The sequence below is a fragment of the Lepisosteus platostomus genome, chromosome 5 (genome assembly GCF_059453375.1).
Source record: "Lepisosteus platostomus isolate fLepPlt1 chromosome 5, fLepPlt1.hap1, whole genome shotgun sequence".
Classification (NCBI taxonomy): domain Eukaryota; kingdom Metazoa; phylum Chordata; class Actinopteri; order Semionotiformes; family Lepisosteidae; genus Lepisosteus; species Lepisosteus platostomus.
Window position 1 is genome coordinate 68,608,163 of NC_142615.1, and position 27,500 is coordinate 68,635,662.

The 27,500-nt window shown below is 50.3% G+C and overlaps 4 protein-coding genes, 2 long non-coding RNA genes and 1 other non-coding gene across 11 annotated transcripts in view; 3 read left to right on the plus strand and 4 right to left on the minus strand.

Annotated features, from left to right (window-relative positions):
- Positions 1-26,549, plus strand: part of LOC148671901 (uncharacterized) — a 122,966-nt gene extending 96,417 nt beyond the window's left edge. For 3 of the 4 annotated variants that reach the window (XM_088632748.1, XM_088632749.1, XM_088632750.1), the window contains 2 exons: positions 21,143-22,810; positions 24,686-26,549. In XM_088632748.1, the coding sequence (XP_088488874.1) occupies positions 21,143-22,810; positions 24,686-25,920 (2,903 nt within the window). In that variant the 3' untranslated portion in view covers positions 25,921-26,549. Of the gene's footprint in view, positions 1-19,033; positions 19,127-21,142; positions 22,811-24,685 lie in introns of those variants that run through there. The other variant, XM_088632751.1, reaches the window with a different exon arrangement.
- The window catches only part of LOC148671873 (uncharacterized), a 641,462-nt gene that overhangs the window by 555,096 nt on the left and 58,866 nt on the right, over positions 1-27,500 (minus strand). The window lies entirely within an intron of this gene.
- LOC148671881 (GTPase IMAP family member 8-like) overlaps positions 1-27,500 on the plus strand; it is a 423,522-nt gene that overhangs the window by 356,982 nt on the left and 39,040 nt on the right.
- Positions 681-2,586, minus strand: LOC148671913 (GTPase IMAP family member 4-like). The gene is made up of 2 exons (XM_088632788.1): positions 1,274-2,586; positions 681-1,208 (listed from the first exon to the last, which is right to left on the minus strand). The coding sequence occupies exon 1, from the start codon at positions 2,581-2,583 to the stop codon at positions 1,306-1,308; it is 1,278 nt and encodes a 425-aa protein (XP_088488914.1). The 5' UTR covers positions 2,584-2,586; the 3' UTR covers positions 681-1,208; positions 1,274-1,305.
- LOC148671914 (uncharacterized) lies at positions 681-20,202 on the minus strand. The gene is made up of 2 exons (XR_015937116.1): positions 19,925-20,202; positions 681-1,143 (listed from the first exon to the last, which is right to left on the minus strand). It is a non-coding gene; the product is annotated as an uncharacterized LOC148671914 (long non-coding RNA).
- LOC148671915 (uncharacterized) lies at positions 4,310-8,633 on the minus strand. The gene is made up of 2 exons (XR_015937115.1): positions 6,639-8,633; positions 4,310-5,223 (listed from the first exon to the last, which is right to left on the minus strand). It is a non-coding gene; the product is annotated as an uncharacterized LOC148671915 (long non-coding RNA).
- LOC148671916 (5.8S ribosomal RNA) lies at positions 9,296-9,449 on the plus strand. Its single transcript, XR_015938688.1, has one exon. It is a non-coding gene; the product is annotated as a 5.8S ribosomal RNA (ribosomal RNA).

The following is a 27,500-nucleotide window of genomic DNA, read 5'->3' on the forward strand; positions in this document are numbered from 1 at the left end:
GACCAGAAATAAAGTCGTGATTCTGAGATTATAAATCGCCATTGCGGGATATAAAGTCCCAATGACCAGAAATAAAGTCGTGATTCCGAGATTGTAAGTCGCCGTTGCGAGATATAAAGTCCCAATGACCAGAAATAAAGTCGTGATTCTGAGATTATAAATCGCCATTGCGGGATATAAAGTCCCAATGACCAGAAATAAAGTCGTGATTCCGAGATTGTAAGTCGCCGTTACGAGATATAAAGTCCCAGTTGCCGGACGAGCTGGTTCTGCTCTTTGATTATGGGCTCAGGAGAATAAAGTACACATATACACATATACACACTGTAACGCCCAGTTGTGAGGAGGAAGCGCCCCTAGGCGCTCATAGTACCGCTGGGCATGCTGGGAGTTGTGGCCAGGGAGAGTCTGAGGGTCAGCACGATGACCAGCGGCTGAGCCTACCTGTGTAAATAATGTCATAGTAGTGTCTTATAAGTGTACTGTATAGCTTGTTGTTAAGTCGTTAAGTAATTACCACCCTAAAGATGTGTGCGTGTTCCGTCATGTGTGTGTATATTCTGTGGTTGATAAAGAATAAAGCCTGGTTCGTTTATAGCGTCTCCACTGGTCCTTTGTCCTGAGAAGAACCTGTAAATGCTACAATATATTCTGTTACGCACACATATACAATGTCAGAATTATATCCAAAAGCATTCATGACATTTATATATATATACACAAAGAATAGCAAAATACAAACATGATCAAAATAGAACATTATTTAAAATGAGTTTTCTTCACATGGGACACTAAGGGCTGGTTTTCAGTGAGTCAGATCTCTTACGAAGAAGAGATCAGTGTTTCAGTGTAGAGTCCTCACTCTGTGTCCAGGAAGTATCCGGTCTTCCTCTCCCGCTGGGAAAGACTGTGTGGATCAGTGACTGACCTGCGGCAGTGTCTCTGTGTCTCTCTGTCACTCCGATAACACTGCCTGAGCTCCTCCTCTCCCTCTCCTGCTCCTGTCTCAGTGTCTTCAGCTCTCTCTCAGCTCCTCGATCTCCTGTCTGTTTCTCTCTCCTGTCTGTGGGTTGTGTGTGTCTGAGGGTTGTGTCTGTGGCCTGTGTGTGTGTCTGCTCATTGTGTCTGTGGGCTGTGTGTGTTCTCTATGTGTCGGAGGGTTGTGTATTCTTGAGTGCCTTCAGGTTGTGTGTGAGACTACGTTGTGACTACTGTGTGTGCTCTTGTGTGTCTGCGGGCTGTGTGTGCTCTTGTCTCAGTCATCTTCTGTGACCTTCTTCTCGATGTGCTGCTTGTGGTCCTCAATCACTCTCCTGTATCTCCTGTGTGTCTCTGATGCCACACAGTGAGTCTGTCTATCACTGTGTTTTGTCTCTCTATTGTCTCTCTGTATCTCTCTACTGTCTCTCTCAGCTCCTCGATCTCCCTCCTGCAGCTCCTGTGCTCCTGTCCTGCTGGAGTGAACTGTGTTGTCGACACACTGACCTGCTGGAGAGTCTCTCTGTGTCTCTCTGCCTCCTCTCTGGCCTTTTCCTCATAGTGCTGCCTGAGCTCCTCCATCTCCCTTCTGTGTGTCTCCTCCCTCTCTCTCCTCTCCCTCTCCTGCTCCTCTCTCAGTTCCTCTATCTCTCTCTGCAGCCTCTCTCTCTCCCCTCTCTCTCTCCTCAGCTCCTCCTCCAGCTCTCTCCTCCTCCCCTCATCCCTCTCCTCCCTCAGCCTCTCCTCCAGCTCTGCTATCTTCTCCTCCAGCGCTCTGATCTTCTCCTCTCGTGTCTGGATCTCCTCCTCCATCCTGCGGAGGTGGTTCTGCAGCTCCTTCTGGTGCTTCTCCCTCAGTCTCTCCTCCTCCCTCTGTGTGCTCTCCTCTCTGTCCCTCAGGATCTGCAGTTGCCTCTGTCTGATCTGGGACTCGGCCTCCTGGTACGTCTCAGTGCTGTAGTAGCTGCCCTTGTTTCCTGCTACCAGCTCCTCTATCTTCTCCAGCAGCTCTGTGACCTGAGTGCTGCCCCTGTCCTTGTTGTTGAGGGCGTGATACCTGTTCCCACACTTCTCCAGCAGCCACTGGAGCTCCCTGCTGCCTGTGTGCACAGACTCCTCCGGCGTCCTGCTGGCCAGATCATCAGCGTGGGTGAGCAGGACCATGGTGTGTCCCAGGGCCCTCTCCCCGAATATCTCCAGGACTGTCTCCAGTGTCCTCCTCTCCTCCCCTGAGGATCGGCCCAGCGGGATCACCAGGAGGAAGGCGTGGGGTCCCGGGGCAGACAGGTTAACACAGAGCCCCACATCCCGTCTCCTGTCCCCCTCAGACAGTCCGGCGTGGAGCCAGTCTGGAGTGTCCACCACAGTCACCCGTCTCCCGGACACTTGTCCTGTCCTCTTCCGGCTCTCCTGAGTGACCGCGGAGCTGCTGGCTTCAGAGGGAAACTCCTCTGAGCCCAGGATGGTGTTTCCTGCTGTGCTCTTCCCAGCACCAGTCCTGCCCAGCAGCACCAGTCTCAGCTCAGAGGGGCTGGGCTGGAGTCTGGGTTCGACTTCACTCACTGCAACAGGAGGAGAGACAGGGGCATCAGGGAGGTGACACATGAGAGGAGACCAACCTCTCCACAGATAAGAAGGGTTCAGTTTGCTCAAGAGACAAAACTTAAAAGTCATATTGAAGGAATCTTACAGAATGAACATCTGGGAATTAACCTTGAGTATCAACTAACTACATAGTTTTAGCTGATGTTCATGATTTTATATTGTGTCAGATATTGTTTCCCAAAGTGACTCAAGTTTCATATGAAGAATCTGTGTTCATATACTGGCCTCAAGCAACAACAGTCATGCTGCAGTACTGAACTGTTACAGGGGCAGAGTGTAGAAGGACTTTAATTGAAGAAGGAGAGATAATCTCTTCACTCCAGTGAAGAACAGCACTTTAGGAGAGAGTGCAGTCGAGTGCAATCATCCTGCTGGTATTTCACTCTGTTCAGTAATTCTCCATCTCACCCTGTTTGACACAGATTCTACAACAGGCTGCTGCTGTTCAGTCAGACTCACTGACCTGCAGACAAGCTGTGACGAGTCCTTCAGACTGATGTACAGAAACAGCTCTTGTCTGGGGTTCTAATGATCTGCTGATGGGCTCTTTCACCCACTCCTGTCCTGCTGGACTTCAGAGCTGCCTTTGACACTAACAGATCAACTGAGGAGGCCATCGCCCCTGGTCTACACACTGCCCTCTCCCATCTGGACGAAAGAGAAACGTATGTGAGAATGTTGTTGTTGATTACAGCTCAGCATTCAACACCATCGTACCCTCAAGGTTCATCACCAAGCTCAGGGTCCTCCAGAGGGTGGTGACACTGGCTCAGAACACTACCGGCTGCGCTACTGAACACACAGGATATCTACTGTGTTAATGCCTCAAGAAGGCCAGGTCCATCCTCAGGGACCCCAGTCACCCTAAAAACAACTTGCTCTCTCTACTACCATCTGGAAAACGGTACTGAAGTATCAGACCAAGACCACCAGGTGTCAGAACAGCTTCTTCCCCCAGGCAGTAAGACTGCTGAACAGCCAACCACAGCAGACACCTGCAGTTACCTCCTTGAACTGACAGGGGGCACTGGCACTCTCAGGACACCTACGAAGAGCACTAAATACCTCCTACCCTGTACCCTACTACTGTCAGGACACCTCAATACCTCCTACCCTGAACCGTACTACTGTCAGGACACCTCAATACCTCCTACCCTTGTGTTAGTTCCACACAATCTGTGAATTGCAGTTGTGTAATCTGTTGTATCCCAATGTTAACCCCTGTAAATTCCTGTCCTCCAACTCTTCTATCCTTCTTAACGAGCCTTTAACGAGCTCGCAGATTTCAATGCTGACAACACCGCTGTGTGCTGTACTGTTCGTGCATCGATCAATAAACCTTGATTGATTGAGTGTTGGTCCGACAGTCTTGAGGAACAGATTACAGAAACTGAGCTGCTGTGTGATGGATTAAATCTAATCTCCCTGAGAGAGAACAGTTCAATTCCAGCACAGAGGATTTAAACAGACACAGACCTGTGTGCCACGTTGTTAGTAACGCAGTACAGAGCGGAGCACAGTATGATTTTAATTCCTAACAGGACACAAGATGGTTGAATCTCTCAGTCTGATGACCAGTAAGATCAGTGACTCAGTAATACAGCATCAATCACACTCACTGTTGGGAGGTTCAAGATCTTTACTGTTCCTCCTCTTGACAGGCAGTCTGGGCTCCTCTGTCTCTTTCTCCAGCTCCTCTTCCTCCAGTGTCTTTCTCATCTTCTCCTTCAGCTCCTCTTCTCTCCTGCTCCACTCCTCCTCCAACCTCTGTCTGAGCTCCTCTTCTCTCTCTCTCTCCCTTCTTTCATACTTCTGTCTCAGCTCCTCCGTCTCTCTCTGTCTCTCCTCCTCCCTCTGTCTCAGCTCCTCTGTCTCTCCTCCTCCCTCTGTCTCAGCTCCTCTGTCTCTCTCTGTCTCTCCTCCTTCCTCTGTCTCAGCTCCTCTGTCTCTCTCTGTCTCTCCTCCAACCTCTGTCTAAGCTTCTCTATCTCTCTATTGTATGTCTCCAGTTCAGTGCATACTTGGTCAGTGTCAGTAGTGAAGTACAGCCCATAGTTTCCTGCCACCATGTCCTCTATCTTCTCCAGCAGCTCTGTGACCTGAGTGCGGTCACCCCTGTTCTTGTTGAGAACATGATACCTGTTCCCACACTTGTCCACCAGACACTGGAGCTTTTTCCCTCCTCTCTCAATGGCCTGCTCAATGGTTGTGTCTCTCAGTGTGTCCCCCCAGGTGAACAGGACTATTGTGTGTCTCCAGACTCTCTCACTGAGAAGCTCCAGATGTTCCTTCACTGATCTCCAGTCTGTGTTTGAGTCCAGATTAATCACCAGGAGGAGAGCTTGGGGTCAGGGGGACACAGAGACACACTGCGCACAACCTCCTCTCTGACACTCTGTGGATCAGTTCTTATTATAAAAGAGGAACCCCACCCTGGAGTGTCGACCACAGTGATCTTCCTCCCAGCTACTTCACCCTGTCTCTTCACACACTCCCTAGTTACTCCCTTAGTGTCAAACTCCTCTCTGCCCAGGATGGTGTTTCCTGCTGAGCTCTTCTCAGACCATCTCTGGCCCAGCAGCACGATCCTGATCTCTGAGAGACGCTGTGGTGCCTCATGGGCATCAGCCTGTCCCTCCCCTGTCAGAGAGAAAGATCACAGATTATTTACATGATAAAGTTCTCATCACAGATATCTTCCCTCTTCATCCCATTTAAAATTCACCATAAAAACTTCTATATCTTTCCTATTGTCCCTGCCCTGTGAGAGAGGAAAAATCACAGATTATTGAGATTATATTTCTGTGTATTCTCTGTGGTATACAAAAATGTTCTGTTAATGTTAGTCAAACTGTATTCTTACATTCTATATATAATTTTTTTTTTATATTTTTAACTGTTCTCTCAATAGTACATGTTTCTTTTTCATCAGGATTTTTTTTCTTATAATAATTTAACCTCATTGAAAGGTTAGATTTCTCTCATCTGATAAACAACACAGACATTTTTCCCCAATGCCTTCCTTGCTCATCTTTACCAAGGGCGCCAATACTTCTGGAGAGCCCTGTAGAGTCCCACTAACACTCTGAGTGTCCAGTGGCAGTTCAGACACATATGGGACTCCTGTGTTCAGTATGAACCTTTATTCCACCTCGGGGTGATATTCGATTCTGGTTTAACATTCGACCCACATGTGCAGCAGATTGTCAAAACATGTTTTTTTCAGCTTAGAAATATCGCTAGACTACCCCCTATGCTATCACTAACTGTGGCTGAAAAGCTGATCAACACATTTGTATTCTCTCAAATTCACTACTGTAATGCTCTACTTGCAGGGGGATCAAAATCTACTCTGAACAAACTGCAGTCTGTCCAAACCTCAGCAGCCAGAATCCTGACCAGGTCTGGTGCAAGTGACCACATCACTCCTATCCTGGAGTCCCTGCACTGGCTTCCGGTCAAATTCTGTGAGGAGTTTAAAATCCTCCTGCTCACCTGTAAGGCTCTGCATGGCTTGGCACCTCAGTACCTGTCTGAACTATTATCGCCCTACTCTAAACCTCACAACCTTCGCTCTGCTAATTCTGCTCTCCTTACTGTCCCCCAAGCCCCTCTACACTCTGTGAGTGACAGGGCCTTCTCCTGTTCTGCACCCAAGCTCTTGAACTCTCTCCCCAAGGATAGAGAGTCACCTTCTCTAAACTCCTTCAGATCCAGACTCAAACCCTCTTCTTCAGAAAAGCCTTTACTGAACTGTTCCATTCTTCACCCCTCTACTCTTCTTAGTACCACCATCCACAGTCTCCTCTATGTGTTGTAATTGTGTTTTATCTTGTGTATTCTTCTTATTTATTGTTATTGTCATCCTGTAAAGCGCTTTGAGAAGCCACCTTTAAAGGCGCTATATAAAATAAAGTTTAACACCCCGAGCTCAATGATAAAAAGACACTTTTACACAATTTCACCACAAACCCTCCAAGCTCAATGATAAAAAGACACTTTTACACAATTTCACCTCAAACCCGTCACACTCACAAAAAAAAAGACACACTTACCTCGGTGTTGGTGGAGGGGAGTCCTCGTATCCTGTAAAGTGCGTTGAGTGGAGTGTCCTGAAAGGCGCTATATAAGTGTAAGCAATTAATTTTTATTTGACACAATTTCACCTCAAACCCGTCGAGCTCAATGTTAAAAAGACACTCTTATATCACCACTTACCTCGGTGTTGGTGGAGGGGAGTCCTCATATCCTGTAAAGCGCGTTGAGTGGAGTGTCCAGAAAGGCGCCATATACAGATTCAGCCACGCAAATCATTACGTCATACCGCGGTACGTGATTGGCCGGCCAAAATGACCGACAGGGGCGCTCGTGGTGCGTTGGTTGGTCGTGGAAAGATTTCATCATTTGATCTCTTTACTGTGCACATTTTAATCTGCTTAGTATTGAATATTTATATGGAATTTTACCACTAAAGGGAAATTTTAGTAGTTGAGCATAAAAGGAATAGGAGCATAACGCATCTGAAGGTCATAAACGATATTAATTTAGGAACATATTATGTCTCGATATTTTAAAGAAAAAATACACACCAGTCTTCCATTTCTCCCTGAACATTTTAAGCACCAAAGTCTTACATGTGGTTATTTCAGAAACGTTTTCATGTGCTCCTTGCCCCCTCTGACCATGATACCGGACGTTTATACAGTAGACAGCGCTCTGTGAGAGAAGTGACAGTTTCAAGCTTGTCTGCGAAGACGCTCGATACCGGAGTAAACAAGCACACTTTTAGAACTGGAGTATAGAATCGGGAGTTTAAGATGGAAGCGCGTATCTACAGGAATGAAGGCCGGTCTAACTATATTCACGCACTGTGCTGTTTCAGTGCTGGTCACTCCACTGCCTCTGTGGCGTGATCGCTGAACTGAGGTCGAGCGTTCAAACCCAGCTGGTGCCATCAGTTTCCTTTGAACAAATATTATTGGCATTATCTTGACGTTTTTTATATTTCTGAACATCACCACATGTTCATGCTGTGTGCTGTCCTGTAGGGCGCAGATTCAGGTGCTAAGGTTGTTATCGCATCTCTCTCTCAGGGTTCACAGGTATTTTCAGAGTAGACTAAGGGCCAGTCCCCCTCCCCCAGTCACATGTCCTCTTAGAAAAACAGATTCACAACGCGCAGCTGTGTCAGTCTTCTGTGTGTAAGAACAATCAGTCTGAACACCATGGCTGCTGGTTTTAATGAGCTGCCGAGTCAAGAATACTTGAATCTTCCTGCTGTCAGCAGTGTTGTGAGTATAGCTGAGCCTCACCTGGATGAAAACAGGACATAATGCATAATCAGCAATCAGGTGATGGAGACTGTGCTGCTCTGCTCTTCCTCTGGTGATCTACAGGCTGTATTTCTCTCTCTGTGACCCTGTGGGTCCAGTCAGTGCGTCATTACGCAGCGATGAGAAACCGCAGGTTTAAAAGAGAGAAAGAGCTCACTGATTAATACCACTGGACATTAATACAGTGACAGAGAGAAGCTCAGATCACACAGCAGGATCTCACACCCGGGGACTGATCTGGGATCTGGGACGGTCGAGTGTGAATTGTGGGGCTCTAGCTGTGCTGAACAGCTCTTGAGCACACTGGCGTCTCTCAGTGACAAGACCACGGGCCTCTTTCCTCCCCTACATCCTCACAGTAGAACAGAATTGATGACTAAATTGAATATTATTGACGACTAAGAGTTCATGCCAACACCTAACTTTCTTAACGCGAGAAATACCGCTCAACACGGCTCCGTGCGAAAAACCCGTCGATCACCAGAGGGAGCAGGACAGCGCAGCCTCCAGTCACCCAGAGGAATAGATGTGAAATGAAAGGACACAGGAAGGGCTTCAGAAACAGACGAGGCTTTATTCTCTCGCCCACGTCGGGAGCCATCAGAAGCTGGTTACAGTAACGGTCAGCAAGTCCAAGCAACTCGTTACAATTACACGGCCGTTTGGCCGCGGTGAACGTGGATTCTGTCTGGCACAGCCAGATTGTGAAAAATAACTATTTCATGAAACACGCAAGATGGGGGCAAGGGGGTCTTCTCTGTGACCCTCCCTTAGAAAATTAACGTGAAAAAACTAAAAATCAGACAATCTCCAGACACTCACAACAGACAAATCAGAAAACATCTACATACTGTGAGTGTCTGGAGACTGTATCTGAGTTTGAGTTTTTGGCCGGACCACAGCCTCACCCACACACTCCCCCACTCCCCCACTCCCCCATCCTCACACACCCCCACAGCCCCACCCACACACACACCCCCACTCCCCCATCCTCACACACCCCCCCACACACTCAGCCACAGCCCCACCCGCACACACAACCCCACACACTCAGCCACAGCCCCACCCGCATACACACCCCCCACACACAACCCCACAGCCCCACCCGCGCACACACCCCCACACACAACCCCACAGCCCCACCCGCACACACACCCCCCACACACAACCCCACAGCCCCACCCGCGCACACACCCCCACACACAACCCCACAGCCCCACCCGCACACACACCCCCACACACTCAGCCACAGCCCCACCTGCACACACACCCCCCACACACAACCCCACAGCCCCACTCCTCACACACACCCCCACTGCGCCACGCCACACAGCCGCCGGCACACCTCGCCGTGCCCGAAAGGCACTGTTGCCCGAGACAACTCTTAGCGGTAGATCACTCGGCTCGTGCGTCGATGAAGAACGCAGCTAGCTGCGAGAACTAATGTGAATTGCAGGACACATTGATCATCGACACTTCGAACGCACCTTGCGGCCCCGGGTTCCTCCCGGGGCTACGCCTGTCTGAGGGTCGCTCTGCCATCGATCGGGACTGGCCCGCCCCACCGGCTCCTCATCCCGACCGCCCGGAGCGAGCACCGAGAAAAGCACGAGAGCCCGGCTACGACCTCAGATCAGACGAGACGACCCGCTGAATTTAAGCATATACCGGCACGAGACCGATAGTCGACAACTACCGTAAGGGAAAATTGAAAAGAACTTTGAAGAGAGAGTTCAAGAGGGCGTGAAACCGCTGAGAGGTAAACGGGTGGGGTCCGCGCAGTCCGCCCGGAGGATTCAACCCGGCGGGTTCTGGTCGGCCGTCCCGGGACCGGCGGATCCCCCAGCGGGACCTCCTCCCGGCCGGGCTCGGCCCCCGCCGGGCGCATTTCCTCCGCGGTGGTGCGCCGCGACCGGCTCCCGAACGCCGGGTTAAGGCGCCCGATGCCGACGCTCATCAGACCCCAGAAAAGGTGTTGGTTGATATAGTGCGGTAACGCGACCGAACCCGGAGAAGCCGGCGGGAGCCCCGGGGAGAGTTCTCTTTTCTTTGTGAAGGGCAGGGCGCCCTGGAATGGGTTCGACCCGAGAGAGGGGCCCGCGCCTTGGAAAGCATCGCGGTTCCGGCGGCGTCCGGTGAGCTCTCGCTGGCCCTTGAAAATCCGGGGGAGAGGGTGTAAATCTCGCGCCGGGCCGTACCCATATCCGCAGCAGGTCTCCAAGGTGAACAGCCTCTGGCATGTTAGAACAATGTAGGTAAGGGAAGTCGGCAAGTCAGATCCGTAACTTCGGGATAAGGATTGGCTCTAAGGGCTGGGTCGGTCGGGCTGGGGTGCGAAGCGGGGCTGGGCGCGAGCCGCGGCTGGACGAGGCGCCGCGCGCCGCGGCCCCTCTCGCGCGCCCCGGTCGGAGCCCCCCCTCCCCTCCTCGCGGGGGGGAAGGCCGGGGTGCCGGGGGGGCAAGCCGTCGGCCGCGGCGGCGAATCTGGACGCGCGCCGGGCCCTTCCCGCGGATCTCCCCAGCTGCGGCGCGCGTCGGTCAACCCCCTCCCGCCCGGGGGGGGGAGCGCCGGCGGGCGGCCTCGGCCGGCGCCTAGCAGCCGGCTTAGAACTGGTGCGGACCAGGGGAATCCGACTGTTTAATTAAAACAAAGCATCGCGAAGGCCCGCGGCGGGTGTTGACGCGATGTGATTTCTGCCCAGTGCTCTGAATGTCAACGTGAAGAAATTCAATGAAGCGCGGGTAAACGGCGGGAGTAACTATGACTCTCTCCAAGGTCCCCTTGGGTAAGGGACTGAAGCATAGTGACCTCTACCTCCTCGCGGTCCCGCTGGTAACTCCACTGCTCAGGTTGGGTTAGTGGAGGCTAAATGAGGTCTAAATTTTACCCCTCCTGTGGGCCAGCCAACCCACTAGGCAGTAACCAAGGCGAAAACCCAAAATGAAAATGAATACAAGTAATTTACCATACCGGATGGCACGTCGCCCGGGTCAACAAGGCGCCCTGGAAGGACCGAGGGCTGAGTCCTTTCCCAGTAACACGAAGCCCCCCACGAGAACGGGAGATGGGGAACTACGACTTGTGTCAGTGAGTACACAGACAACCCATGACGACTTGGCCCAGGTCATGTCAGAAAAAAGTCGAACCACCCTCCAACCCACGGAAACATCACCCAGAATAGCGCAAGCTATCGTGATCTACGGCTCGCAATATAAGTCTATGGAACATTTCGATGAAGCCATAGACATTGAAAGTGTCATACAAGAGTGTGATCCCTTCCTGATGAACATCTGGGATGAAAACGAGTGCGACTCAACCTATACCTCTGACGACGAGTCCACTATTCATCCTCAGGAAGATGAAGACAACAACTCAGAGAGTGACGAATCACTCGATGAACCAGCTTTCCCTAACGGCTCAAACAACCTACCAATTACAATACTACTACCAAATGATGACCAGACGTGTGCCATCTGCAAAGAAAAAATCGGAAGACCCAGATTGGCACAACAACATTACATCAAAAAACACAACGAGGTATCACTAGAATGCCAATGCTCCAAATGCAAAATAACCAACAAAAACCTCCACTCTATTCAGTGTCATCTCCCCAAATGTAAGGGGGAAACCGATAAAGCAACCAAAGAGAACGAGGGCAAATGGAAGTGCGACATCTGCAACTCAAACTTCCTAACAAAATCCGGGCTATCCCAACATAAAAGGCACGCCCACCCTGACACCAGAAATGATGAACGAATCACAGAACTTAACACAACCAAGAACAGAGATGCCAGCAAAATCTGGACAGAAGACGAACTAACAAAACTAAAATCACTAGAAACAAAATACAAAGGGGCCAAAAACATTGCACAACCAGCTCATTGCACAAGAGCTGGGTACAAAAAACAACAAACAAGTGGGTGAAAAAAGACGACCTGCAAGAAGCAGAAAACCCCTTGTAAATCAAGCAGCAAGTGACAAACCAGACCCACCAGCTGCCAGACTAAGAACAGCGAAACCCCCAACATATGCCAAAAGAACAGGCATTAGATCTAAATTAAAAAGACTTTCCAAAGACTTTCCAAAGACTTAATTAACAGTGAGGAAACTGAACCGGCACTAAAAGAGGCTATCTGCGCTGATAACAAAGACTCAACAACCATCAAACAATTAATCGAAATCGCCTCCGATAAACTACTGCAGACATTAAAACCCAAAAAGTCAGCAGTAAACAAAAAGAACAAAAAAACCTCCGAACACCACAAGGGCAAAGAATGGTCTTGGACTAGAAAGAGGGCGAACAAAAGGAGGATATATAAGTATCACCAATCCCTTTACAACAAAAACAAATCGAAGCTGGCATCCCTGATCCTTGACGGGGCCGAAAATCCAACATGTAAAATCAATATTGAGGAAATCTACTCCTCATACAAAAAGAAGTGGGAGGAACACACAGCATTCCCCGGCCTGAATGGCTTCACATCCAAAGGCAGAGCCGACAACGAAGTCTTTGAATCCCTGATCAGTGAAGAAGAAATACAAGAGAATATAAAAGCAATAAAAAGGACATCCGCACCAGGCCCGGACAACATTGACTGGCATGCAATACAAGAACTGGAAAGTGATGGGGTGACACTATTCCAACTATTCAACCTATGGCTGATCACAGGCCATATCCCCAACAAATTGAAGCAATGCAAAACAATTCTAATACCAAAGACATCCGACGAAAAGAGTCTAGAAGATATCGGGAACTGGAGACCAATTACCATCAGGTCAATGCTATTAAGACTCTTCTCAAGAATCATCACAAAACGCCTCGAAAAAGCCTGCCCGATTAATCAAAGACAAAGAGGCTTCATCGAAGCCTCTGGTTGCTCTGAAAACCTAGCAACCCTACAATACCTATTAGAAAACGCCAAAAAATCCCATAAACAAATTGCAGTGGTTTTCATTGATATTGCGAAAGCATTCGACTCTGTATCTCATGACCACATCTTCCAGGTACTGAAACAAAAAGAACTGGACAACCATATAATAAACCTAATTGAGGACTCATACCAAGACTGTAGAACCATAATAAAAACCGAAAAGCAGTCCTCAAACGAAATTTTCATCAAAGTAGGAGTTAAGCAAGGGGATCCCATGTCACCCATACTCTTCAACCTTGCAATGGATCCTTTGATCAATGCCCTGGAGGAACTTGGATGCGGTTTCAAAACCGCAGCAGGCAACATATCAACTCTGGCGTTTGCCGACGACCTGGTCCTGCTGAGCGACAACTGGGAAGGGATGAAAAACAACAGCAACATCCTAGAAGACTTCTGCGCACAAACAGGCCTGATGGTCCAAGCAAAAAAATGCCACGGGTTCCTAATCTCACCTACCAAAGACTCCTACGTCATCAACAATTGAGAGGACTGGTCCATCAACGACAACAAATTACACATGATTACTCCCACAGAATCCGAAAAATATCTAGGACTCAAAATCAGCCCGTGGACTACAGCAAAACAACCAGAAGCAGCAAATCTATTACAAAATTGGATTCAAAAGATTGACAAAGCGCCTCTGAAACCTTCACAGAAGGTAAACATACTCAATATCCATGCAATTACCAGACTGATCTATCAATTGGACCATACAGACACCAAACAATCAGCTCTAATGGCACTTGACGGCGCCATAAGAAAAGCAGTCAAAACTTGGCTACGCCTACCTGAGTCCACCTGCAATGGACTAATCTACTCCAGCGCAAGAGATGGGGGACTGGGCATAATCAAGTTAGCCAGCCTGATACCATCGATCCAAATAAGAAGACTGCAACGCATGGCAATGTCATCAGACGCCACCATAAGTTCACTAATGCAAACCAATGAAATCCAAGAAAAATTCCAAAAACTATGGACACAAGCTGGAGGAGACCTAAACCAGACCCCACAACTATCCAATCCTGCATCCCTAATAACCCAAACAGAAGAAATAACACTCCCAGACAATTGGGATCCCAACCACAAGCAAAAACCCAAATACAAAACACCCCGCAACTGGCGGAAAGACGAGTACGAAAACTGGACAAAACTACCAGTCCAAGGAACGGGGATCAGCAACTTCCAAGATGACCCCGACAGCAACTCCTGGCTTTCACATCATACGGGATTCAAAGAAAGACACTTCATTGCAGCCCTCCAACTACGAGCCAGCGTGTACCCCACCAGAGAAAGCCTAAACAGAGGCCAGAGAGGGCTCCCAACACTCTGCCGCAAATGCCATAAAGCAACAGAAACCTGCTCCCACATCCTCGGACAATGTCCAAGCGTACAAAACGCGAAGATTAAAAGACAACAAAATCTGCGACATTTTAGCAGATGAAGCCAAGAAAAACAACTGGGAAATTAGAAAAGAACCACACTTCCGACTTAAGGACACCAACGAACTGAGAAAGCCCGACCTCATCTTTTCAAAAGATAGGGAAGCAATAGTAATCGATGTGACAATACGATTCGAACATAACGAACTTACGCTCGAGAAAGCAGCGAGGGAGAAGGAAAAATACTACCATTCCCTGAAGGACCAAGTGAAAGACCTCACCGGCGCAGAAAACGTCACCATATTCGGTTTTCCAATCGGAGCGAGAGGGAAATGGCTTGCAAGAAACTACAACATCTTGCACAGACTCGAAATTGGCGAAAAGAGACAAAAACAACTCGCCAAACTCTTCAGCCGAAGACCCTCCTCTACTCCCTGGATATGCTATCAATGTTAGGAGGAAAATCAGCAGTTACCGCCGATAAGACCTGATGTAAATGTAACTGTATAACCAATACATTGTAAAATGTGATGTACTGTGTGACCGAATAAACTGTAAATGACCTTTTTCAAATAAAAAGCTAATAAGATCTAGCTAGACAACATATAAAGGGGTGGACTGTAAGACTTTATGTCAACCCACCGGGACTAAGGGACAGTGGCAGGTTAGGAGTTTGACTGGGGCGGGACACCTGTCAAACGGTAACGCAGGTGCTTGGCTGAGGAGCCAATGGTGCGAAGCTACCATCTGTGGGATTATGACTGAACACCTCTAAATCACCTCGCTGCGATCTATTGAAAGTCAGCCCTCGATCCAAGCTTTTGTTGCGCTTGCCGAACGAGCGGAGTCCGGCGGTGGCCCGGACGCCCCGCTCGCTCCCGGTGACCCGCGGGAGTGGGGGACGCCCCACCCTAGCCGCGGCGAGGGAGCCAGGCCCCGGCGGGGGGACCAGGAGGCCCGGGCCGAAAAACCGCAGAGTCCCCCCGGGTGACCAGGCCCCTATAAAGACAATTTTACAATAAGACACTTCTACAGAATTTTACCACAAACCCCTCGAGCTCAATGATAAAAAGACACTTTTGACACAATTTGACCTCAAACCCATCGAGCTCAATGATAAACCGACACATTTGACACAATTTTACCTCAAACAGCCCGAGCTCAATGATAAAAAGACACTTTTACACAATTTCACCACAGACATTTTCTCACTCCTATGACTGTTTTCTCATCAGCCGGAGGACTGAACGATTTCAATGAAGAAACGGAGGGACAAGTCGCCACTCACCGCCACAGCCCGGGAAACATCTTCCGTCTCCAACACGAACAGCAAACGCCCTCTCGGTGCGCAGAAACGTCCGGAAACGCGTTGACTTTGGACTCAGTCAAATTTAACAGGTGTATAAACGTGCTGAAGAGCCCCAGCCTGGCGAAAACTCTGTCAGACCGATTATACTGACGCAGTATTATATTATATTAGCGTTACAACATTGATTACCCTGACGCAAACGCACACTTTTCCACCGATATCTACGTTCGTGAAGAACAAACTGCTGCTCTAGACGACATTATATTTAAAAAACACACGAATTGACTGGTTGAAACGTGTTCAAACCGCGGTTGACCTGTGGCTTCAGCTCGGCGACGCAGAGACACGGCGTCCATGGCGGGAAAGAAGAAAGCTTGTGTATTCTAATAAAAAGCTGACTAAAACCAATTATTAATGATAAAATAAGGTCAAACTCGGGAAACCGCGGCGGGGCAGGAGCCCTCACGGCGGGAAAGGCGGGAAGCGCGACCGTTAGGAATTCAAACTTCAAACGAGACGCGCACCTGCCCCGAGTTCTCGCAGGGACCGCCCCCCTGTCCCCTCTCAGCCAATGGGCTTCCACCTCGGTGGAGTGACGTCCCGCCTCAGCCCTCTCCTCCAATGGACATAAGGGACACTCGAGTGACGCTTTCGGGAGCCCTCCTCACCGGGTAGGGCTGTTATAAGCCCTCTGAGTGACTGACCCAGGGTTCAAAAGCTGCCCAGGAGGCTCTACTGTACACGGAGAGGGGTGGGAGGGGGGAACAAGCCGATACCCTGGCTCCTCTCAGGAAACTGCTGATGAAGCCGGGATCAATTAACGTCCGACTAATTAACGACCGAGTTGAACCCTGGGGGTGTCATTCCCAGCATGGCCCAGCAGTGGGGTGAAGGGCTGCAGGTGACGGCACCCCATATCCCCCCTCAGAAAAATGACACCTGACCCCCCCGTCTCTGCCCACCTACTGTGTGCGCTTTCAGGAACAGTGACCCAGTTCTGACCCAGTTTAAACCTGGCCGATCCAGCTCGTGGCTCCCTGGTTCGGAACCGACAGAGTGGACCGGGTCGAGACAGCAGGACCGTCAGGCTGCGCTGTTGATCTCAAACCGTCAGGAAGGAAAGCAGTCATTTCACACAGACACCAGCGCCAGCAACCCCCAGCAGGAACACGCAGACTCCACACACACAGACACCAGCGACCCCCAGCAGGAACACACAGACTCCACACACACAGACACCAGCACCAGCGACCCCCAGCAGGAACACACAGACTCCACACACACAGACACCAGTACCAGCAACCCCCAGCAGGAACACGCAGACTCCACACACACAGACACCAGCGCCAGCAACCCCCAGCAGGAACACACAGACTCCACACACACAGACACCAGCACCAGCGACCCACAGCAGGAACACGCAGACTGCACACACACAGACACCAGCACCAGCGACCCCCAGCAGGAACACACAGACTCCACACACACAGACACCAGCACCAGCGACCCCCAGCAGGAACACACAGACTCCACACACACAGACACCAGCGACCCCCAGCAGGAACACACAGACTCCACACACACAGACACCAGCGACCCCCAGCAGGAACACGCAGACTCCACACACACAGACACCAGCACCAGCGACCCCCAGCAGGAACACACAGACTCCACACACACAGACACCAGCACCAGCGACCCCCAGCAGGAACACGCAGACTCCACACTCACTCTTGTGACACCTCCTGTGGGGTTTACATTGTAAACCAGTGTAAACTGGGACTGGGACCAACCCGGATCAAGACCAGACCTGAGAGCTTCAGGACTCTCTCCCACTGGTGTCCTTTTCTCTCTCTCTGTCCTGTGTCCTAACAAACCCCACTAATCCCCCGTGTGGGAAAGAGGACCCGCTCGTCCCTCCTGTCCTGTCCCGGTGTCGCCGTCACTGGGACTGGAGCAGCCGGAGAGGAGACGCACTTCCAGAACTTTCCTTCCCGCTCGGCTCTTCCCCTCCTGAGGAAAGAGCATCTTCCCACACAAACAGCCCGTTTCTCTCGGAGACGCCCGCAGCACAGGGGGCCTTTTCCCAGGACACCAGGACTCCCCTCGTCTGCGGAAACACCCGGGAAGAGCCTCCCAGCCCACAGGAGGGGAGTCCCAGTCCTTCCCGGGATTTCCAGGACAGGAGCGGCTCCTCAGCTGGGAATAAAACCGCCCCGAGAGGAGCTCGAGCGCTCGGGCTCGGAGCGTCGCTTAGCAACCGGCGCCGCAGCGGCACCCGGAGGACGAGCCGGAAGCGGGTTTTGGCGATATAAAAACATAAAAGTCCATTTCTCTCCCTCCTCTGTCTGAAAATAAGAGAGATTACAAACCAGAGACACAGACAGGACACTGTAAGAGTAGAGGTGTCGTCAATGACGCACACAGTATGTATAAATATAAAAAAAGTCCTGCTCTGTACAACAACACTGTGTGTGAGAGTAGGGGTGTGACCCCAGTGTCCCGACTGCTGATCAGTACAGATCAGGACACTGTGTGTGAGAGTAGGGGTGTGACCCCAGTGTCCCGACTGCTGGTCAGTACAGATCAGGACACTGTGTGTGAGAGTAGGGGTGTGACCCCAGTGTCCCGACTGCTGGTCAGTACAGATCAGGACACTGTGTGTGAGAGTAGGGGTGTGGACCCCAGTGTCCCGACTGCTGGTCAGTACAGATCAGGACACTGTGTGTGAGAGTAGGGGTGTGGACCCCAGTGTCCCGACTGCTGGTCAGTACAGATCAGGACACTGTGTGTGAGAGTAGGGGTGTGGACCCCAGTGTCCCGACTGCTGGTCAGTACAGATCAGGACACTGTGTGTGAGAGTAGGGGTGTGACCCCAGTGTCCCGACTGCTGGTCAGTACAGATCAGGACACTGTGTGTGAGAGTAGGGGTGTGACCCCAGTGTCCCGACTGCTGGTCAGTACAGATCAGGACACTGTGTGTGAGAGTAGGGGTGTGGACCCCAGTGTCCCGACTGCTGGTCAGTACAGATCAGGACACTGTGTGTGAGAGTAGGGGTGTGACCCCAGTGTCCCGACTGCTGGTCAGTACAGATCAGGACACTGTGTGTGAGAGTAGGGGTGTGGACCCCAGTGTCCCGACTGCTGGTCAGTACAGATCAGGACACTGTGTGTGAGAGTAGGGGTGTGGACCCCAGTGTCCCGACTGCTGGTCAGTACAGATCAGGACACTGTGTGTGAGAGTAGGGGTGTGGACCCCAGTGTCCCGACTGCTGATCAGTACAGATCAGGACACTGTGTGTGAGAGTAGGGGTGTGGACCCCAGTGTCCCGACTGCTGGTCAGTACAGATCCAGGACACTGTGTGTGAGAGTAGGGGTGTGGACCCCAGTGTCCAAGGATGCTGGCAAGAGTTGATCTGGGTATTCTGGTGTTTTATTTCGCTCTTACTGATGAACCTGTTCAGTTGGTGATTAACTTTATGAATCCACTTGGTGGCGCCAGAGCAGCGTCACAGCGAGGACAGGAAACCCGCCACCTCACATCAGCAGGAAGAGAAGGAGAGAGAGAGAGATGGCAGCGCTCAGCCCTGGTGAGTTTTCTCTTGTTCTACCTGTCAGAGTGTCGGTAAGGGAGTCACTGAGGGTCTCTTCTCTGTCACAGAGCACAGCAGCAGCTGGAGAAGTGTCTTCCTGTCTGCTGAGAGTGTGTTCTGTCTGTCAGACACACAGGGTCTGAACTAGGAGAGAGACAGGAGCTGATTTTACTTTCACTTTCTCTTGTCAGGGATCAGAGATCGGTACTGTAAACTCAAGCTGTTTGGAATGTACTAAATATTTTAATAAGGTGTTTATTAAAGGTAAAATGATTGATGTAAGACCTGACTGTTGGCTGATGGTATTGGATTCACAATGTTAGTATTCATGATGCTCAGACACGCTCAGATATGAACATTTCCTGTTTGTTGCTCAGGGGCCGTGTTTATTGTACAGCTGATAATACCAGAGAGGAATCAGTACAGATGAACAACAGAGGAATTTATTTGGCCCATAATTAGTAATGATTCCAGGGTCTCATGCAGCTGTTTGTACTGTCTTGACTGGGCAGCTTGTTCCCTCCCTTAACCCCTCTCTGTACAGTAGAGCCCCATGTCCTGACTGGAGGAGCTCATCCAGCTGTGTCTGGAGAGAAGCCAGGGTATCATCTTCAACAACAGGGCTGGGCAGCTTGTTCCCCTCTCCCACCCCCCTCTGTGTACAGTAGAGCCTCCCACTCCTGATTTTAAGTCTTAGTGTTGCTTTGAGCTTCAGTGTTAAATTCTGAGGAACTCTGAGGTGTCAATATCTAACTGGTCTTTAATGATGACTGACTGTCACTGAGGATGTGTCACGCCCTCTGCAGCCAGAGGGCGCTCCTTCTCTGTCCTGTCCCTAGTTTCCGGTCTGCTGTCCTTCCTGTCCCTCTCTTTCCCTTGGGCTATATATTTCCGGGTCTTGCACTCTGTCCTCGCTCAGCAATGATGTTTGGATGTCCTGAGACCCGCCTAGCACCAGGGCGCCCCACGTCCGCTCCCTGAGGGCATAGGTTTCTATACGGCATTCCTCTTTGCACTAATGAGCCCGGGCCTTTTTCCCGTCTCGCCGCTACGCATATGGGTCTTTTTCTGCTCTCCTGCTTCCCTTGGTTAGTCCCTTTGGACGCCCGTGACAGGATGTTGAATATTTTGTATATATATGGCTCACTATCTTCACCCTGTCAGTGTGGGACACTCCCTTCAGTCGAAAGAGACTCAGTTCCTCCAGCCTAACAGTGTGGGACACTCCCTTCAGACTAAAGAGACTCAGTTCCTCCACCCTGTCAGTTTCACTGTTTTTAAACTAACATCATGCTAATTCTCTTCAGTGTGGATCACAGTAGATAGTTTCTAAGCGGTTTGAAACTATACAACACACAGATTTCCCAGCCAGGTGGCTGAGTCCCAAAAATTTCTTTATGAAATGTGACATTTTAGACTCACTACTGAAGAATCAGGATGGACTGAATGATTTTACAGTTTTTTACATTTATTTTAAAATAAGGTGGTATAAAGGTTCATACTGAACACAGGAGTCCCATATATGTCTGAACTGCCACTGGACACTCAGAGTGTTAGTGGGACTCTACAGGGCCCTCCTGAAGTATTGGCGCCCTTGGTAAAGATGAGCAAGGAAGACATTGGAAAAATGTCTGTGTTGTTTATCAGATGAGAGAAATCTAACCTTTCAGTGAGGTTAAATTATTCTAAGAAAAAAAATCCTGATGAAAAATAAACATGTACTATTGAGAGAACAGTTAAAATAAACAAATATTTAATATAAATTGTAAGAATACAGAATAAGAATATTTTAAGAATACAGTCTGATTAACATTAACATAACATTTTTGTATACCACAGAGAATACACAGAAAAATAATCTCAATAATCTGTGATATTCCTCTCTCACAGGGCAGGGACAATAGAAAAGATATAGAGGAGTTTTTATCGTGAATTTTAAATGGGATGAAGAGTGAAGATATCTGTGATTAGAACTTAATCATGTAAATAATCTGTGATCTTTCTCTCTGACAGGGAGGAGACGGGCTGATTCCCATGAGGCACCACAGCGTCTCTCAGAGATCAGGATCGTGCTGCTGGGGAAGAGATGGTCTGAGAAGAGCTCAGCAGGAAACACCATCCTGGGCAGAGAGGAGTTTGACACTGAGGGAGAACCTCAGGAGTGTGAGAAGAGACAGGGTGAAGTAGCTGGGAGGCAGATCACTGTGGTCAACACTCCAGGCTGGAATGTGTGGCTGATGAGGAATGATCCTCAGCAGATCAGACAGGAGGTTGTGTGTAGTGTGTCTCTGTGTCCCCCAGGACCCCACACTCTCCTCCTGGTGATTGATCTCGACTCAAACACAGACTGGAGATCAGTGAAGGAATATCTAGAGCTTCTCAATGAGAGAGTGTGGAGACACACAATAGTGCTGTTCACCTGCGGGGACACACTGACACACACAACCATTGAGCAACACATTGAGGGAGGAGGGAAGGAGCTCCAGTGTCTGGTGAAGAAGTGTGGGAACAGGTATCATGTTCTCAACAACAAGAACAGGGGCGACCGCACTCAGGTCACAGAGCTGCTGGAGAAGATAGAGGACATGGTGGCAGGAAACTATGGGCTGTACTTCAATACTGACATAGACCAAGTATACACTGAACTGGAGACATACAATAGAGAGATAGAGGAGCTGAGACAGAGGTTGGAGGAGAGACAGAGAGAGACAGAGGAGCTGAGACAGAGGGAGGGGGAGAGACAGAGAGAGACGGAGGAGCTGAGACAGAGAGAGACAGAGGAGCTGAGACAGAGGGAGGAGGAGAGACAGAGACAGACAGAGGAGCTGAGACAGAGGGAGGAGGAGAGACAGAGAGAGACGGAGGAGCTGAGACAGAGGGAGGAGGAGAGACAGAGACAGACAGAGGAGCTGAGACAGAGGGAGGAGGAGAGACAGAGAGCGACAGAAGAGCTGAGACAGAGGGAGGAGGAGAGACAGAGAGAGACGGAGGAGCTGAGACAGAGGGAGGAGGAGAGACAGAGAGAGACAGAGGAGCTGAGACAGAGGGAGGAGAAGAGACAGAGAGAGACGGAGGAGCTGAGACAGAGGTTGGAGGAGAGACAGAGAGAGACAGAGGAGCTGAGACAGAGGGAGAAGGAGAGACAGAGACAGACAGAGGAGCTGAGACAGAGGGAGGAGGAGAGACAGAGAGAGACGGAGGAGCTGAGACAGAGGGAGGAGGAGAGACAGAGAGAGACGGAGGAGCTGAGACAGAGGTTGGAGGAGAGACAGAGAGAGACGGAGGAGCTGAGACAGAGGGAGGAGGAGAGACAGAGAGAGACGGAGGAGCTGAGACAGAGGGAGGAGGAGAGACAGAGAGAGACGGAGGAGCTGAGACAGAGAGAGACGGAGGAGCTGAGACAGAGGGAGGAGGAGAGACAGAGAGAGACAGAGGACCTGAGACAGAGGTTGGAGGAGAGACAGAGAGAGACAGAGGAGCTGAGACAGAAGTATGAAAGAAGGGAGAGAGAGAGAGAAGAGGAGCTCAGACAGAGGTTGGAGGAGGAGTGGAGCAGGAGAGAAGAGGAGCTGAAGGAGAAGATGAGAAAGACACTGGAGGAAGAGGAGCTGGAGAAAGAGACAGAGGAGCCCAGACTGCCTGTCAAGAGGAGGAACAGTAAAGATTTTGAACCTCCTGCCAGTGAGTGTGATTGATGCTGCATTACTGAGTCACTGATCTTACTGGTCATCAGACTGAGAGATTCAACCATCTTGTGTCCTGTTAGGAATTAAAATCATACTGTGCTCCGCTCTGTACTGCGTTACTAACACAGTGGCACACAGATCTGTGTCTGTTTAAATCCTCTGTGCTGTAATTGAACTGTTTTCTCTCAGGGAGATTAGATTTAATCCATAACACAGCAGCTCAGTCTCTGTAATCTGTTCCTCAAGACTGTCGGACCAACACTCAATCAATCAAGGTTTATTGATCGATGCACGAACAGTACAGCACACAGCGGTGTTGTCAGCATTGAAATCTGCGAGCTCGTTAAAGGCTCGTTAAGAGGGATGGAAGAGTTGGAGGACAGGAATTTATAGGGGTTAACATTGGGATACAACAGATTACACAACTGCAATTCACAGATTGTGTGGAAGTAACACAAGGATAGGAGGTATTTAGGTGTCCTGACAGTAGTAGGGTACAGGATAGGAGGTATTGAGGTCTCCTGACAGTAGTAGGCTACAGGGTAGGAGGTATTTAGGTGTCCTGACAGTAGTAGGGTACAGGGTAGGAGGTAATTAGGTGTCCTGACAGTAGTAGGGTACAGGGTAGGAGGTATTGAGGTGTCCTGACAGTAGTAGGCTACAGGGTAGGAGGTATTTAGGTGTCCTGACAGTAGTAGGGTACAGGGTAAGAGGTATTTAGGTATTTAGGTGTCCTGACAGTAGTAGGGTACAGGGTAGGAGGTATTTAGTGCTCTTCGTAGGTGTCCTGAGAGTGCCAGTGCCCCCTGTCAGTTCAAGGAGGTAACTGCAGGTGTCTGCTGTGGTTGGCTGTTCAGCAGTCTTACTGCCTGGTGGAAGAAGCTGTTCTGACACCTGGTGGTCTTGGTCTGATACTTCAGTACCGTTTTCCAGATGGTAGTAGAGAGAGCAAGTTGTGTTTAGGGTGACTGGGGTCCCTGAGGATGGACCTGGCCTTCTTGAGGCATTAACACAGTAGATATCCCCTGTGTTCAGTAGCGCAGCCGTTAGTGTTCTGAGCCAGTGTCACCACCCTCTGGAGGACCCTGAGCTTGGTGATGAACCTTGAGGGTACGATGGTGTTGAATGCTGAGCTGTAATCAACAACAACATTCTCACATACGTTTCTCTTTCGTCCAGGTGGGAGAGGGCAGTGTGTAGACCAGGGGCGATGGCCTCCTCAGTTGATCTGTTAGTGTCAAAGGCAGCTCTGAAGTCCAGCAGGACAGGAGTGGGTGAAAGAGCCCATCAGCAGATCATTAGAACCCCAGACAAGAGCTGTTTCTGTACATCAGTCTGAAGGACTCATCACAGCTTGTCTACAGATCAGCGAGTCTGTGACTGAACAGCAGCAGCCTGTTGTAGAATCTGTGTCAAACAGGGTGAGATGGAGAATTACTGAACAGAGTGAAATACCAGCAGGATGATTGCACTGGACTGCACACTCTCCTAGAGTGCTGTTCTTCACTGGGGTGAAGAGATTATCTCTCCTTCTTCAATTAATGTCCTTCTACACTCTGCCCCTGTAACAGTACAGTACTGCAGCATGACTGTTGTTGCTTGAGGCCAGTAAATGAACACAGATTCTTCAGATGAAATTTGAGTCACTTTGAAAAAATAGATCTGACACAAGTGAAAATCATGAACATCAGGTAAAACTGTAGTTAGTTGATACTCAAGGTTAATTCCCAGATGTTCATTCTGTAAGATTCCTTCATAATGACTTTTAAGTTTTGTCTCTTGAGCAAACTGAACCCTTCTTATCTGTGGAGAGGTTGGTCTCCTCTCATGTGTCACCTCCCTGATGCTCTTGTCTCTCCTCCTGTTGCAGTGAGTGAAGTCGAACCCAGACTCCAGCCCCACCCCTCTGAGCTGAGACTGGTGCTGCTGGGCAGGACTGGTGCTGGGAAGAGCGCAGCAGGAAACACCATCCTGGGCTCAGAGGAGTTTCCCTCTGAAGCCAGCAGCTCCGCGGTCACTCAGGAGAGCCGGAAGAGGACAGGACAAGTGTCCGGGAGACGGGTGACTGTGGTGGACACTCCAGACTGGCTCTACGCCCGACTGTCTGAGGGGGACAGGAGACGGGATGTGGGGCTCTGTGTTAACCTGTCTGCCCCGGGACCCCACGCCTTCCTCCTGGTGACCCCGCTGGGCCGATCCTCAGGGGAGGAGAGGAGGACACTGGAGACAGTCCTGGAGATATTCGGGGAGAGGGCCCTGGGACACACCATGGTCCTGCTCACCCACGCTGATGATCTGACCAGCAGGACGCTGGAGGACTCTGTGCACACAGGCAGCAGGGAGCTACAGTGGCTGCTGGAGAAGTGTGGGAACAGGTATCACACCCTCAACAACAAGGACAGGGGCAGCACTCAGGTCACAGAGCTGCTGGAGAAGATAGAGGAGCTGGTAGCAGGAAACAAGGGCAGCTACTACAGCACTGAGACGTACCAGGAGGCCGAGTCCCAGATCAGACAGAGGCAACTGCAGATCCTGAGGGACAGAGAGGAGAGCAAACAGAGGGAGGAGGAGAGACTGAGGGAGAAGCACCAGAAGGAGCTGCAGAACCACCTCCGCAGGATGGAGGAGGAGATCCAGATACGAGAGGAGAAGATCAGAGCGCTGGAGGAGCAGATAGCAGAGCTAGGGGAGAGGCTGAGGGAGGAGAGGGATGAGGGGAGGAGGAGAGAGCTGGAGGAGGAGCTGAGGAGACAGAGAGGGGAGAGAGAGAGGCTGCAGAGAGAGATAGAAGAACTGAGAGAGGAGCAGGAGAGGGGGAGGAGAGAGAGAGAGGAGACGCACAGAAGGGTGATGGAGGAGCTCAGGCAGCACTATGAGGAAAAGGCCAGAGAGGAGGCAGAGAGACACAGAGAGACTCTCCAGCAGGTCAGTGTGTCGACAACACAGTTCACTCCAACAGGACAGGAGCACAGGAGCTGCAGGAGGGAGATCGAGGAGCTGAGAGAGGCAGTAGAGAGATACAGAGAGACAATAGAGAGACAAAACACAGTGATAGACAGACTCACTGTGTGGCATCAGAGACACACAGGAGATACAGGAGAGTGATTGAGGACCACAAGCAGCACATCGAGAAGAAGTCACAACGTAGTCTCACACACAACCTGAAGGCACTCAAGAATACACAACCCTCAGACACACACAGCCCACAGACACAACCCTCAGACACACACAGCCCACAGACAGGAGAGAGAAACAGACAGGAGATCGAGGAGCTGAGAGAGAGCTGAAGACACTGAGACAGGAGCAGGAGAGGGAGAGGAGGAGCTCAGGCAGTGTTATCCGAGTGACAGAGAGACACAGAGACACTGCCGCAGGTCAGTCACTGATCCACACAGTCTTTCCCAGCGGGAGAGGAAGATCGGATACTTCCTGGACACAGAGTGAGGACTTTCCACTGAAACACTGATCTCTTCCTCGTAAGAGATCCGACTCACTGAAAACCTGCCCTTAGTGCCCCATGTGAAGAAAACTAACTTTAAATAATGTTCTATTTTGATCATGTTTGTATTTTGCTATTCTTTGTGTATATATATAAATGTCATGAATACTTTTCGATATAATTCTGACATTGTATATTTGTATGTAACAGAATATATTGTAGCATTTACAGGTTCTTCTCAGGACAAAGGACCAGTGGAGACGCAATAAACGAACCAGGCTTTATTCTTTATCAACCACAGAATATACACACACATGACGGAACACGTACACATCTTTAGTGTGGTAATTACTTAACGACTTAACAACAAGCTATACAGTACACTTATAGGGGCGCTTCCTCCTCACAACCGGGCGTTACAGTATGTGTATGTGTACTTGCTAAGCGACGCTCCGAGCCCGAGCGCTCGAGCTCCTCTCGGGGCGGTTTTATTCCCAGCTGAGGAGCCGCTCCTGTCCTGGAAATCCCGGGAAGGACTGGGACTCCCCTCCTGTGGGCTGGGAGGCTCTTCCCGGGTGTTTCCGCAGACGAGGGGAGTCCTGGTGTCCTGGGAAAAGGCCCCCTGTGCTGCGGGCGTCTCCGAGAGAAACGGGCTGTTTGTGTGGGAAGATGCTCTTTCCTCAGGAGGGGAAGAGCCGAGCGGGAAGGAAAGTTCTGGAAGTGCGTCTCCTCTCCGGCTGCTCCGGTCCCAGTGACGACGACACCGGGACAGGACAGGAGGGACGAGCGGGTCCTCTTTCCCACACGGGGGATTAGTGGGGTCTGTTAGGACACAGGACAGAGAGAGAGAAAAGGACACCAGTGGGAGAGAGTCCTGAAGCTCTCAGGTCTGGTCTTGATCCGGGTTGGTCCCAGTCCCAGTTTACACTGGTTTACAATGTGGGACTTCTGCCCTGACACGACCTTACAGGTGTCTCCACAGGAGACGGGAGTCCTGTAACGTGTAGCCCTACAATATTTGATCTCCTGACTGTCTGTTATTCTCCCCAGTATAATCCTCCCAGTCTGGTATGAAATACCAGCTCCTGTCAGTCAGCTCTGCTACAACAGGCAGGATCCCTTTAGTCCTGCAGGGCTTGATTTCGATTTTTATTCAACTACTTCTCTCATAATCACCTTTGTTTTCCAACAGCGTTTCTGTATCATTCTAAAGAAGCGAACAGTAGGTTCCTACTGCTGTACTTCA